Below are 15,606 nucleotides of genomic sequence, written 5' to 3' on the forward strand. Positions count from 1 at the left end.
TAAAAGGTATTTTAATGCAATTTTTTTTTGGTCTCAGCAATCATTAAAGTTGCTATATAAAATAATAATTCTTTCAAGAACCTCTGGAAGCATAACTATTGTCCACATCTGCCAGAAAGGATAAATAAAAGACTGATCCAAGTTTTTTAATATTAATATGCATCATTTCTTTTTTTAAGTGACGTTCTGAATTGAAGACAGTCACAGCGGGAACTCTGCAGGCTAATATTAAAAGATGTCATGGTGTATGCATTCAATATTTATGAAGTAACATATTATCCAAATAGCTGGGGTCCATTTATTATTTGATGATAGTTTCTTTGGTCCCTTGCAATTCTACACCTTGGCTTCTATGTCTGAGTCTCACGCTATGATTTCCCATCGTTAACTTCTAAAAACTTATAAGGAAACTCATACATATTTAAAAAAATATTCATTATGGAGAAAGCTTTTACTAAGGAATAAAGGCTGTACTTGGTATTCTAAGTAGTACTGAAACTTCCTTTATATGTACTTCATAGTATTCCTCCAGCTTTTCAAAGTAACTAATCATCAGCAAATTGTGAGAAGCTTATTGTGCTAGAATATGACCCACTTTCCTCAACATTAATGTTTTAAAATATTTATTCCTGTTTGGTATTTTGTGAATTAGTTTGACTACAATCACAACTATGAAATCATCAGTCTGATTTTAAAATATTAGAAGTCACTCTCCCTTCCAAAGTCCCCCCCCAATATTACCCATTAATAGTCGCTCCCCTTATTTTCCCACTTCCCAGCATCAACCCCATGCCACCCCCAGCTGCCGTCCACCACGAATGCACTCCAGCTGCCGCCCATCACCAATACGCTCTGTCTCTTGGAAAACAAAACAAAGCACTTCTGTGGAATTGATTCCAACTTATGGTGACTTATGGTGTGTCTGGATAAAACTGTGGTCCCCGGTGTTCTCAAAGGAAAGTGGATTGTCAGACCAAATCAGGAATAAAAATACTATTCCCTCAACTTGATACAGGGCACTACAAAGCACCCACAGGATGAAACAGGGATCTTAGTGCTTGCCTCTTTTTTTCCCCCTGGTTTAGAGATTCTAGCAAAGACAGTGTGGCCAGGAAAAGCAATACGGGGCCTTCCAATCAGAAAGGAGGCACTACAATCAACACTTAGATGGCGGAACCGCGTATATATGGGCCGTGGTGGCACAGCGGTTAAGTGCTGGACTGCAACCTGCAAGGTCAGCAGTTCGAAATCATCAGCGGCTCCAAGGGAATAAGATGGGGCTTTCTACTCCCTGGAAGAGTTACAATCTTGGAAACTCACAGGGCAGTTAGTTCTACCATGCCCTAAAGGGTTTATTTAAGTCGGCACCAGCTTGATGGCAGTGAGTTTGGATTTTTTTGGATCTTGCATATAGAGAATCTTAGAAAGTATCCACTAAGATATATATTAGAGCAAATCTTGTGCCAGCCCACCTCACCAAGGATCTTCCCCACCCCCCCCCCACGACCCCCTCTACAAGCCTGTCTCCAGGGACTGGCCTCTCCCGATAACATGTCCAAAATAGGTACAATGACGTCTCATCATCCTCACTTGTGAGACACATTCTTACTGTATTTCTTTCAAGACAGCTGTGCTTGCTCCTCTGGCACTCACTGGTCCTCTGGCCCTGTCATTCCAAAACTTCCTCTGGGCTGCAGTCTTCCATATTCCGTGTCCAGCTCTCACTCGCCCCCGAGGCCGCCCACAGGACCCTGACTTGTGGCAAGCACAGCTTTGTCCTCAAAGTGACAGCTTGGCTTTTTAACACTTCAAAGAAGCCTTCTGCATATGATTCAGGAAGTTTATATCTACCTGTACACGCCGAAGAAATGACAGCGTACGCTCAATCTAAAACCTAGAAATCTCTCATGAATGTTTAAGAGCGACATTATTCATTATATTTGAAAAGCGGAAAAAACCAAATGCCTATCAACTGATGAATGGATAAACAAAATATGCTTTCATCTTACCCTGGAATATCTATCACTCAGCCTTAAAAAAGAGCAACATTCTGTTACATGCTACAACATGGTGGAACCTTGAAAACATTATACATGTTGGGGGAAAAATCCAGACGTGAAAGAGTTCATGTTATATGGTTTCCTTTATATGAAATGTGTAAGGTAAGCGCATTGCATGGTGCCGATGGTTAATGCACTGGGCTCAATTTAAGTACACCCATCTCGAAGAAAGGCCTGTGATCTACATGTGAAAAACGAGCCACTGCGAATCTTGGAGAGCCCAGGTCTATTCTGACACCTGGGGGGAGGGGGGCTCTGCAAAGTGGAACTGAAAGCTAATGGAATTTGTCCATGAAGCCCCGTTGATAAGGGAAAGTGGGTGACAGATCATGAATGGTGGCTTTCAGCATGAGGAGGAGGAGCCATGCAAAAACTTGAGGGAATGCGCATGGGAAAATCAGCACCGATAAGTTGGACGGATGCTAGGCACGATGAAGTGTGAAGTTTGTGTCCTGAATAATGGGAACGCTGCTCCTTAGGAAAGGAATGCGAAGTAAGGAACATGAGACGGAGAGCATGTGAAGGCGATTGAACCAGCGTCTCTATTAGATCATGGAATTTCTTAGTGTATCCCGGAACCGGCAAACGGAGAATGAGCCCAGGAGCTCAGACGGGGTGATTAGGAAACATAAACATCCTTTTTTAAAATGGACTTGAGTTTTTGGAGCAAACGAGAATTGGGCACAGTGTATGGAGAGTTCTCACAAATTGTTGTCTTGCAGTGGTGCGCTACATAGATTCCCATACGCCCGTTCTTTTTATACAATTTGTCGCTATAGGTTTTATTGTTACCAGTGCTAATAGTAATGGCAGCAGTTAGCCAGTGCTTGATAAATGTTAAGTACTTTAAGTTACTTTATCTCCTTTAATATTTTACAATAATCCTGAGAGTGGAATAGTATCACTCTCCTTTCGCAGCTGACTAACTGGAGGGAGGCCAATTGCCCAAGCTTACATCACTAGTGATTGTACAGACAGGTTTTGAAGCGTGGCCACTTGAATGGAAAGCTCTCTGAAATGCATTCTATTCAGTGATGTACCAAATTTGAAATGGAAAGAAGTTCAAGGAAGAATTAGAGAAGTACTTCGATCCATACTAGACTTTGGGGTGCCCCTAACAATTTTAAAGTGTTTCACAAAGTTTCCCAAGAGCAAACATTATTTCCCATCAGTAAAAGAAAAGATCGCCACCTTAGTGTTTGTCTGCGAAAAGGACACAGCACGGCATAAGGAGAATGGTAACGGTGCTAATTCCAACGACAGTATTTAGAGAATAAGAGAAACATGTGAAATGTGGTGTGTGTGTCTGTGATGCCCAGTACTCAGTCTCACTGCGTTTGACTTTCAGCCTGCACATGCAGTGGCCATGCCAACATTTGCCACATGCACACAGGAAAATGTTTCTGCACCACCAAAGGAATAAAAGGGGATCAATGCCAATTGTAAGTAACAATAACTTTTTAGATCTTTCGTGAGTGGCGTTCGTGCCGTAGAAGTGAAGGTTATCGTTTTATTTTTAACTTCTGTGTTCGTTAAGCAACAGAAGTTACAAGTGATTCTTCCTAGCATGCCATCGATTTCTTTCAAATGGAAAACTTCTGAAAGGACAATTATAGAGAGCTGTCAAAGGAGACCCTATAGGGTACATTTTGTCTTTTTCATCTTTCTAGAAAAGCAGCTTTGTTATTTTTCCAAAAACATGTTATTGAATGTTTGATATTGTTAACCTCATAATTGTTCTCCATATCCCCTTAAATAAATATAGTCTAATATCTATATGTAATTTCTTCTTGGACTTTTTCATTATTATTTCTGGCAATTGTATTTCTTGAACCCTTTCCACTCGTTCCTTGTTTTTTATTTCAACGCACACGCCCGCTACTTAAGTCACAATGTTATCGGTACTCTTGTAGGTGGGCTTGCTCTTTTTAAATTAGATGCTTATTATTGCCTCAAATTAACTTGAAAAAGCAATTATTTCAAATTACATTGTTCTTCTTATTCTCATATGAGTAGATTGCATATCATTAAAACCAATTTTTTGGTTTGAGTTACATATGTTCAAATATCTGTGCACAGTAGCTGCTGCATAGAACAAATTCCAACTACAGTAATTAGAGAATAAGAGAAAAAAATTAATAAAGAATGCTTTACAACTATAAATAAATGTAGACATTTATATCAAGAAAGTTCATTTAATTGTGTGGAATGTGATCCTTTTTTTACCTGGATGTTATTTGCTGCAGAATTCTGCTAAGTATGTTAAGTTAGATGCCCGTGATGTTGACTAACCACTGAGGTTTTTTAAGTTCAGGGAACGTGAGCAGAAACGGTTCTTCCTTCATTTTTCCATAATCCCTCAACCTAAAAAGAAGCCCGAAACATAAGATCTTAAGGGGATTTCTTTAAGGCAGGGATTTTGGTCTCCAAACGGAGAGAGCATCAAGTAAGTGTTCAAGAGATGTACTCGCTAGTGTAGAATGGAGAAAGCTCATGAAGGAATACTGAAGCAGGAGTGACTGATCCCTTTTGGAGGCATAAGAACTGTAGGAACAGAGGAGATTGCCACTAGGGCTTGAAGATTCTGATTTATTTTATTTGACTTTTTTGCTAAAGCAGCAGTTCTCCACCTGTGGGCTGTGACCCCTTTAGGGGGTCGGATGACATTTTCACAGGGGTCTCCCGATTCATATCAGTAGCAAAATGACAGTGATGAAGTAGCAACGAAAATCATTTTATGGTTGGGAGTTACCACAACATGAGAAACTGTGTGAAAGGGTCGCGGCATGAGGAAGGCCGAGAACCGCTGTGCTAGAGAATGTTGTAATGATGTGGGAGGGCAGCATTGGTGGACCCAAAGAAATAAACGTGAGCATGGTCACTACACTTCAGGTTTGGGGTCACGGGCAGATACCAGTGTAAAACCTGTCATCTTCATTGTTACCCTGAAAGCAAGCCCGGAGGTACTGTAAATGATCAGAAACCACATGGCCTCAAGGTTAAAGAGAGACAGAGTCCACAGATCGAATGTGGCCTGACCACTGGGGTAAATCTAGCTGAAGACGGGTCAGAGGAGCTCAGTGTTGGTGGTTGGTCAGGTCCTGGAGGACTCCCACTGTCAGTGGAGTGTGAAATCCACGGGTACTCTAGAAACTGCTGAGTCTGCTTACCAAAATCTGAGAAACTCTTAAGGCATTCCATTGAGTGTAGACTGAGAAATCAGTCAAGGGATCAGAATATCCTTTAAACCAGTAGTTCTCAACCTTCCTAACGCTGTGACCCTTTAATGCAGTTCCTCATGTTGTGGTGCCCCCAACCATAATATTATTTTCATTGCTACTTCATAACTCTCATTTTGCTACAGTTATGAATCATAATAGAAATAGCTGATATGCAGGGTGTATTTTCACGGTTCTAAATTGAACATATTTAAAGTATAATGATTGATCACAAAATAATATGTAATTATATATTGTGAAATATTTATTTCTAATTAAAAATAAACGAAATTTAGTCTTTAAGCATGGTACAGCATGGGTAACAGTCTTAATATAGCAGAAGTAAACTACATTGCTACATTTTGGGACAGTATGCGTAAAAAGCCAATGTCAGTGTGAAGGTTGAGATAGCTTCTTTCTCACCAGATCAGCTTATCTGCATGTAGGCGGACCCGCCTGGAGATGGATAGAGGAGCGGTGTCTCGGTTCCTAAGACCATCGGAAATATGTGTTTTCTGATGGTGTTAGGTGACCCCTGTGAAAGTGTTGTTAGACTCCAAAAGGGTCACGACCCACAGGTTGAGAACCACTGCTTTAAAGGGTATTCCTTTAACGAGGCACCAAATGATCTGCTTTGCCAACGTGCAAGAAGGTCTCACTCTGGCCATGGCCCCAGACACAGTCCTCAACAGTGTAAATGTAGAAAGTTAACTTCTTGGAAACATAAAATTTGTTCTGCGTGAAATGGTGTTTTTCTATGGAAAGGGCTTTTAAGAAAACACCATGAAATGTTTAAAGAAGACACAACAGGCGGTTCTGTGCACTTTGCATGTATTTGCAAACTGTAAAATACAATGTCTGTGGCTTAATCAAATTCAGTTCCCATATGGTGGCACAAGCTATTCCGTGGTAGTCGGTTCTTCTTCCTCTGCCTCTGAATAACCTCCGAGATAAAACTGGTGCTCCCCAATTATAAATAGAGTGTGTGTGAAAGAAATGTGGACACATATTGTTGCCGACGCTAACTCCTCTCTCCCCAGCCTCACGGCTTCTCGTGTGGGATCCACCCCCATCACCACTCTGGACTTTGCCCTCCCCTAGAATCTAGTGTATGTGTGGAATGACTGCAGTTTTAAAGGTTGTTAGCAGCGCACTGGAGATCCCTGGGGCTGTCTGATCCTGTAAAGATTTACAGCCTCAGACATTCAAGGGGGCAGTTCTACTTTGCCCTATGGGGTAACTCTGAGTGAGAATTGCCTTGGTGGCACGGGCGTAGTTCGATGTTGTTGCAGTAGGTCAGCGCGCCCCATCATGACCAATTGCTATTCCCTTAGCACTTAGCTAGGCCCCCCTTGTGGCTGTGCTTCCATGTAAATAGCTTATGTGACCTGCCCATGAAGGGTGACTGCTAAGGCTGGACTGGTAGGCTGTGTAGAGTCAAATTGTTCTTTGCACCCAGTTGCCTCTCGAAACCTTTGCAGACTTCTGATCAGAGGGACTCGCGCCGCTGGCTCCCTCTTTCGGAGACCTGAGCGTAGTGTGTGCCTCAGACTTGGTCAATGACATTGATGTCAGGCATCGCAAGTTAAGTGGTTGTTCCTCCTCGGTGGTCAGAGTAGGTTCTGATAAAGGCTTAAACCTTCTGTGATTGTTGGTGTAAAGAAGGTGTGCCCTAGAGAACAGATCAGGAAATGTAGGTGTAAAGATGCTAATTAGAAGATGGAAACAATCAAAACAAGAAAGAAACGGAGATCCCAAAGCATACCATTTTAAGCCTTTAATTTATTTTTCATCTATCTTCTATTTTTTATCATGAAAAGTTATCTTGAAGTATGAGAGGATGAAATAAATAGCTTCCAGGTACGCTCCAACTTAACCTCTGTGCAGAAACAAATCACAGTTCAGATTCAAGAGTTTAATGTAGAAAGTATGTCTTGTCCATCGGTAGCTGTTTTATGAAAATGTGAACTCATTTCAAATGCATGTGTGCTATAAGATTAATTACTGAAACACATCACTGAGTCCGTCTGATCCACAGCTGGGCCCCCCGCTACAGTGACAGTGTTGAATTGTTGAACACACCTCCCTCTAAGGAAAGATGACAAATTTCTGGATATATATTCTAAAGTAGTTTTTCATTTTCATCTGCTTTCTTTGACATTTGCCAGCTGCAAATATGAAGGGGCTTCAGAAAATTCGTGGAAAAATGCCATTATCTTTTCCCTCAATCTCCCCCCCTACCCCCTCTGAACTTTTGGAGTCCCTTTCTATAAGGTCCTCTGTTTATTTTTGTTCATGCACTTCCTCTTCTTCTTAGTTGTCTTCATGAGTGTCACACTTGGAATGTACTGAGCTGTACTACATCTAGATCAAAGCTAAGCATTTTTATTTAATTCTGACAACACTTCCATGAAGGATCCAGTGGAAGTATCCTGATGTTACCCGGAAGGAAATTGAGGCCGACAAAAGGCACCCCATCCACGGTCACAGTCTGTGAATGTTGGAGCAGGAACTTCCTCTTAGGTTTATATGGCTTACCACCACCCCCACCACCACCCCCAAAAAAAGAAGAAAGAGAAAGCATTGATTTGTCTTCTTCACCCATTATTTCTATGCATAGAATGATTGACAAACTAAAATGGAGACAATATTTTTAGATTAAAGAATAATTTTTTAATTCACTTCTTGGAGAATTTTCATGAAAACTTATGAATAGTATTTGCAAGCCATGCATTATTCACCTTTTAATTTCCAATGTTCATTAGAAACTGTTTAGCTTTTCTTTACAAAAATTTAAGAAAATTAGCATAGCCCAAATTCTTATTACTGTTTCCCTCACTACCCCCACCCCAATGGGAATGATTGCATAATCAGTAGAGGGACAGTGAAAAAGAGGAATGCTCTCAACAACGTGCATCGACTCAGTAGGATTGTAACAATGGGCTCAAACATGCAAACAGTTGTGAGGTTGGTGCAGGAGTGGGTGATGATTTGGTCTGTTGTGCCCAGAGTCACTATGAGTTAGAACCGAGCAGATAGCAGCTAACAACAACCATAACGACATGATTGATTAGAGATCTAGGCTAAATTTCAGACTAATCACTATTCAGTCTGTTTTTTAAAAAAATATGTGCAATATTCTCTAAAGGATCAGTCATTTGTATTTTCATTTGGTTTTTGATTTAGTCATTATTCATAGTTTTCTAATTTCAAAAGTATTACGTTGCTATTGGTTACCCTTTTAAAGAATTATTGTTATTTCTATATACACTGAGAAAGAATATGAACTCTATGGTTTCCTTTTCTCATAGTTGCCTTTAGTGAAATATTTTTAAAACATCGCTTAAAATACTTTGTATTTTAGAATCATTTTTGGTTTATGAAAAACTTACGCAGGAAGTTGAGGGAAATCCCTCACCTCGCCTCCTCCTCGGGCCTCCCGCTCACGTCACTGGCCCTGTTACTAGCATCTTAGGATGGGCAAACTGTTCCTGAGGCGCTCTTAGTAGCTGAAGTCCGTAGGATCTACTAGGGAACACCCTTGGGGTTGTACAGTTCTATGGCGTTTTGAAACAAACAAACAAAATCTTTCTAATTTAGCAGCATTTTCTTTATTTCCTAACTGCACTCATCTGAAAAGTTTCAAAGTTTTGGCAAAAAGGGTTAACGACTCAAAGTGTCCATTACTGGTTTGTGTTCCAGTTCTCTATGTCTACAATGGTTTGGCGACAGTTCGGTGGATTTTGAAATATGACGTTATACCCTCAAAATGCCCTGTATCCCCCCCCCCCCCATCAGCCCCAGGCAACCGTAGATCTGTCTGTTGTCTTGATAGTTTAATCTTTTCTGGGATGTTGGGTGGGTGGCATCGGCATCACAGGTACAGTACGCGGCTTCATTCCCTTGGCAGTGTGCATTGACGCGCCCTGCATGTCTTTCCATGGCTTGGTAGCTGCTGTTTCAGCGATGAATAATATTCTATTGTGTAGTTATTCTATATTGTGCTTCTTTTTTCTCATGTTGGAAGATGTTGTGGTTGTTTTTGTTTTTGCTGAGATACCTGTTTAGATGTATTGTCCATTTTTAAATTGGATCATGTTCTTGAGACTGAGACTTCTTTGTCTATCGAGGGGACGAGTCCTTGTCAGATATTTGTTTTGTAGACATTTTCTCCCAGCCTGTGGTTTGCCTTTCCAGAAGTTGTTAATTTTTTTTGGTTGGAATAATCCTCTTTATTTGGTCTTTGAAGAAAATGGTGTTTTTCTTTCCATCTCTCATTACATGCCCACTTAACTAAGTTTTAATTATTAAGAGTTTCCTCGCCGTATTGTGGAAGTTCTGTAGTTTTTCTATTAAGTTAATTTTTGTAGATGGTGTAGACCTGTGCTTAGATCCATTTGTTTGAAAACCCTACTGCATAGAGGTGACTTAGTGCCTTTTCGGAGATTTAATCATAGCTTTGTAGGCTTATTTGGGGGTGTTTTGGTCCCTTGATCTACTTGTGTATTCTTTTGTCATTAGCATGCTCTCTTACTTACTATAAATTTATTGTAAGTCTGAAAGCAGAGTCTTGTCCATCTTCTTACTATGTTCTTTTTCTGTATTGTGTTGGACCATTTTCAGTCTTTGCATTCCAATATAAACTTTAGGATTTCTTTGTTAGTAGTCCCACAATAACTTGCTAGTATTTTGGATGGCAGTGTGATTTTTATTTCTTGGAATTATGACTTTCTTCGATTGTGTGCTGGGGAAAGAGGAGGCTTTCTACTCCCGCAGAGTTATAGCGTGGGAAACCCACGGGGGCAGTTCCACCCTGAACTCAGAACTTTGAGTTGGCAGCAACGTGGTGGCAGTGCATTTTCAGTCGTTATGCTGGTTCCGACCCATGGGCCCTCTGTGTGGACAACAGAAGGACACAGTGCCTGGTCCTGTGCCATCTTCATGAGTGTTGCTATTGAGCACATGGTTGTGGCTACTGCGTCAGCCCATCTCATTTTCCAAAGCATTATATCTTTCCCGGAACTGATTTCTCCTGAGGATCTGTCTGTAGTACATGGAATGCTGTCTTGCCATCCCTGCTTAAAGGAGCCTTCAACTCGTACTTCCTACGTGCCTTTGCTCATTCTTCTGGCAGTGCGTTGTTCTTTAAATATTGTTCGCCAACACCATACTTCAAAGATGTCAGTTCCTCTTGGGGCTTCTTGATTCATTGTCCAGCTTTCAGAATGCATATAAAGGGATTAAAAGCATAATGGTTTCTGGAAGGTGGACGTTCGTCTTCAAAGGGGTAGCTTTGTACCCTTACACTTCAAATAGATCTTTTGCAGCAAATTTGCCAATGAAGTACATTGTTTGATTTTTGATCCCTGGCGCTCCCTGCCGTGAGCGCTCATTGTGGATCCAAGTGAAATGAAATAGTGGAGAACTTCAATCCTTTCTTCATTTACCATGATGAGTTTTATTGGTCCAATTGTGATGACTTCTTTCTCTTTACATTGAGATATAATACATACTGAAGCCTCTAGCTTGACGACTTCTGATTTCCCAGAACCATTGTGAGGATGACACGAGACTGGACGGTGTTGCATTGTGCTGTACATGGTTCCGTGGGAGTCACAACCCACTCGACACACCTAACAACAACAATGACGACAGTTATCCTGAGTTCATGCTTTGCACATGCCATGACTGAGTAAGGTCATTCTCATTTTGAGTCACGCCCCATCAGCAAGTGGAGGACCGTAAATCTTGGTCTCATTGCGTCAGTAAGGTCAGTGCTGCTGCGAGGAAATCGCTCTGCCCGTTGTATTTTGAGTGCCTTCCAACCTGCGGCTTGTCTTCTGGCCTCTATCACACAGGGTTCTGCCATTGATTCATAAGGATTTCCCTCCGAAGTGGACTACCTTTTCCTCCTTGCTAGTTTTTGGAAGCACCATTGAAATCTTTTCACCAGGGTGACCCTTTGGTGTTTGAAATACCAGTGACACAGCTTCCAACACCATAATAATGACACACTGGCAATGTTAGTTGTTACAGTAACAAAAAGTATCTTATTTCTCTTAGTTACTATATATATATTATACTTACTGTTCTGTTGATGTACTGATTACTTGTTGGGTGGATCACTATAAGGTCAACAGTTCGAAAGCACCAGCCTGCTCCTTGGGATAAAGATAGATTTTCTACTCCTGTAAAGAATTACAGCCTCAGAAACTCACAGGGCCAGTTCTACCCTGCCCTATAGGATCACTGTGAGTGGGCATTGACTCAATGGGAGTGAATTTTACATCTATATTGTGCATTTTGTGTAGTGTATGGGTTTCTTATTGACTACGAAGGACTAGTAATAAGATCCTGAGGAATGAAATTGCCCAGGATTCTTGGAAGGGCATTGTGTTACATTTTTGTAGACCTCTCTAACACCGGTCATAACAGGAGATCGATTCTCATAGACTCTTTTGCAATCAGTCGATTCATGATGTATTTTGATTGAAATATAGGAAGAAAGTTCGGCACCATTCATACAGATGTGTTGGTGGCCAGAGGAGGGGCTTCTTATTCAATTCATCTAATTATGGCTGTTTTCTAGAGTAGTCCACTGAAACTTGGTAAATGGTCATTTTTCAATGTGAAATCTGCAGTCGTCCCAGTTCATCCTGTATCAGGACTCTTCGCTTTCACTATCATTAAGAAGAATTCACCAACGTGGCCAACTGGGGCTGGATTTTCTTTTCAACATGTTTTTCATTATTTCCCAATTTCTTTAAAAGGTATGGGACTGTTTCGATTTTGGAAATTCTTCATGTGTCCATATTATTCTGTCTTTAAAAAGATTTCCCCGTTGTTATTAATCAGCTTGACTATGGTGTGCCCAGCTATAACTCACTCCCCACACCCCCACTCAAATGTTTAAAGTCAGTGTTCTGAAATTCCGGACAATATCTTCAGATTTCACTTCTCCGTTCTAACTCTCTTCTCTTCGGCTTAACGACCACGACACCTGTGTGCCTCTTCTGTTCTTGTCTCATCTCTGCACGGCCGCTCCACTCACCTTTCACGTCACCTTTCCCTTTCCCACAGTGTCCAAACTGCTCCTCGTCTCCTCCAGTCACGTCGGGATTTTGGTGGCTGCCTGTTTGTTTTTATCTCCTGTCATTTCTAGTCATTTTCTGACTAGATTTTCCTCAATATAAAGAAGAGAATTCTGAGTCTTTACCTAAACAACCTCTGAACATGCTTGGCTCTCTTCTCCTTGCCCTTTGTTCCAGCTGATTCCCGTCCCTGTTTTCTCATCTGTTTCCATATCTGTTATATCGTGGTTTCTAGTAGACATACTTTTTTACAAAATGTTTTTCCAGATCATTTGAAACCTAGGAGGAAATCTTCTTCCAAAGAGGATTTACTTCTGTTCTGTGTTTGCCTCATTTTCAGGGAAGAAGATGATTCAAGAAGGATTACCAGCACTTCATATATCTAGATTATTATATATTTTTTCTCAAGATGGGTTTTCTTAGAACCTGGTAGCAATGTTCAAATCCTACTATTTTTTAATATGATTTTTTTGTTAACAGCCTACAGGGTTTTTTTTTAGAGGAGAAGTAAGGGAAAAGCAAGGATGTTTCACTTTGTATATAATTTTCATATTTTCTCTTCAAAATACAAATTCAGTGACTCTAGGCTGAAAATACCGTGTCATGATATTTCAAAATTGTAACTAGATGTTCTTTTTTTACTTTTAGTTTCTGAGTGGAAAATTTATATTTAACTCAAGTTGAATATTTTAATCAATAGCATTGTAGATGCCTCAAGGAGAAAACTTATTTTATTCTTTAAAAAAGGAAGTTCATAATGTAATGCAATCATTTACATAAATGGAACCAGTATTTAGTTGACATTTAATGACATTGTTTACCTTTACAAAATCCCCAATAAATATTTCATCCTAAATCTGTTTCCTTAAAAGTTCAGGCTGTTTTGCACAGTTTGCTTGGTGGGAATAGAAGATGATTATCTCTTTGCTTAGACACAGAAATACTTTGATTTGACTTTTTAAATTAAGTTGTGAAGAAGATTTCTGAAGGCTTTTAATGTTTGTATCTACTTTTTATACAGAAAGGTTCTGAATTAAAAAATATATTAGTTAGCTTGCCACTCAGAAAGAGTGTGTTTTATAGTGCAGCGTCCTTGTTGATGAGTTGTTGTGTTTGCACTTTTCCCTTCAGCATTCTCCTCACTTTTCATAATTTGAGTTTAAACTTGATGAAATCATTTAACCACTTATTTTCTTATTATAGAAATTAAATAAAATAGCTCCTGTTCATATCTCAAATGACTCCATTGAAATATATTAAGGTAATAATTACAGAACCATGTTGCGACAGGCAACCCTCAGACTCGGTCTCTAGTGTTTAAAGTTCACACTGTTGGAAGGTTGCTCTGGGGTCGCGGGAGTTGGAATCGACTTGATGACATTGGGTAAGGCTTATAGAAGACATGGCGAAAATGATAAAATGTCACTCCTATGACTGCTGCATTGTCCGCAGCTGTACGTCACCTCCATGAACAGACGATGTTATATAGGACTGTGTCATGCTGGATGACTTGCTCTGGGGACTTTTCCCTGACTGCATTTGAAGAATTAGGTGGCCATATGATGAGGCAAACTATGGATGACACCGAGCGGAATGGGCGTTGTCGAACACTTCATTGTGTTCCTGTGGAGCCTGCGTCTGGACCGAGAGGTCCTCTCTTGAACACAGCAGAGAGATGCTGCACAGTGTAACATCTAGGAAGGTGTGCCTCAGGGCATCCTCTTTTCATCGACATTCCATCCGTATACTGAACCAATGATCAGAAGAGCTGGGCTCGATGAAGAAGAATGCAGCGTCAAGATGGAGAAAGCCTCATGAATAACCTGAGCTATGCAGCTGGCACAACTGGCTTGCTGAAAGTGACGAGGGCTTGGGGTGCTCTCTGTCTTGGGGCGCTCTCTGTCTTGGGGTACTCTCTGTCTTGGGACACTCTCTGTCTTGGGGTGCACTCTGTCTTATGGTGCTCTGTCTTGGGGTGCTCTGTCTTGGGATACTCTCTGTCTTGGGGTATTCTCTGTCTTGGGACACTCTCTGTCTTGGGGTGCTCTCTGTCTTGGGGTGCTCTCTGTCTTAGGGTGCTCTGTCTTGGCATACTCTCTGTCTTGGGGCACTCTCTGTCTTGGGGCACTCTCTGTCTTGGGGCACTCTGGTGCTGAAGATCCAATGTTGCAGCCCTCAGGATGGAGTGTAGCGCAATGCAAGCTAAAAAATCCTTAGAGCAGGGCCAAGAGATAACATTATGATAAATGGAGAAACGATTGAAGTGTCAAGGATTTCATTTTAATTGGATCTACAATCACCACTCATGGAAGCAGCCATCAATAAATCAAACATGTTGCAATTAAATCTAAAAGACCTCTTTGAATAAGAGCAAATTTGTTGCTCTGAGTCCTAACGGTGTACCTATCCTAGCGTTTCTCAACCTCTTGGTTGTGACCCCTTTGGGGGTGGAACGACCCTTTCACATGGGTCACCCAATTGATACCAGTAGCAAAATTACAATGATGAAGTAGTAATGAAAATAATTTTATGATTATGTTTGGAGGTCACCACAACATGAGGAACTGTATGAAAGGGTCGCGGCATGAGGAAGGTTGAGAACCGCTGACCTATCAGCAGCAATGGTATTTTCTCTCACCTTACAAGCATGGGAAAGCCAGACAAGGACTCAGTAAGACCAGAGAAGAACCGATGCATTTGGATTATGATGTAGGCAAAGAATACCAATGGTACCATAGACCATCCAAAGAGTAAACAAATCTATCTTGGAAGAAATACAGCCAGAATGCTCCTTTCACTTGGTCTCACACACCTGGGAAATACCTCGGGAGGGATCAGGCTCTGACAGAAGGAAATCATGCTTGGCAAAATAGAGGGTCAACTGAAAGAGCAAGACCATCGAGGAGGTGGATCGGCCCAGAGGCTACAGCCAGGAACTGAAACGTATCAATACTTGTGGTGCCGTGCAAGCCCGGGCAGTATTTCCTTCGGTTGTGCAGATGGTCGCTGTGAATGGGAACTCACCTCCAACAGCGCAACATGATAAGGTTGTCGTGGCAACGAGTCGAGTGAGTCGGTTAGGATCTGAGAGCATCGTACACGAGAAGCTGAGATGTTCTCAGTTTGGGAGCGAAATGGATTCTGCCATTGGAAGCAGGTCCTTTGCCAAGGAAGCTGCTGATGCGAGTCTCATCTCGGCTGACGCTTTGAGTGCAGCCTTGCCGTGGGCACCGACTC

The 15,606-nt window shown here is 41.2% G+C and overlaps 1 protein-coding gene across 8 annotated transcripts in view; it reads left to right on the plus strand.

The window, feature by feature from the left end:
• The window catches only part of ATRNL1 (attractin like 1), a 647,203-nt gene that overhangs the window by 156,761 nt on the left and 474,836 nt on the right, over positions 1-15,606 (plus strand). For all 8 annotated transcript variants that reach the window (XR_012780436.1, XR_012780437.1, XM_075534999.1 and 5 more), the window contains exon 20: positions 3,409-3,502. Coding sequence is in view for 6 of the 8 variants with exons in the window: in XM_075534999.1 (XP_075391114.1) it covers positions 3,409-3,502 (94 nt within the window). In the remaining 2 variants the exon portion in view is untranslated. The remainder of the gene's footprint in view (positions 1-3,408; positions 3,503-15,606) is intronic.

This window comes from Tenrec ecaudatus, chromosome 16 (genome assembly GCF_050624435.1).
Source record: "Tenrec ecaudatus isolate mTenEca1 chromosome 16, mTenEca1.hap1, whole genome shotgun sequence".
Classification (NCBI taxonomy): Eukaryota; Metazoa; Chordata; class Mammalia; order Afrosoricida; family Tenrecidae; genus Tenrec; species Tenrec ecaudatus.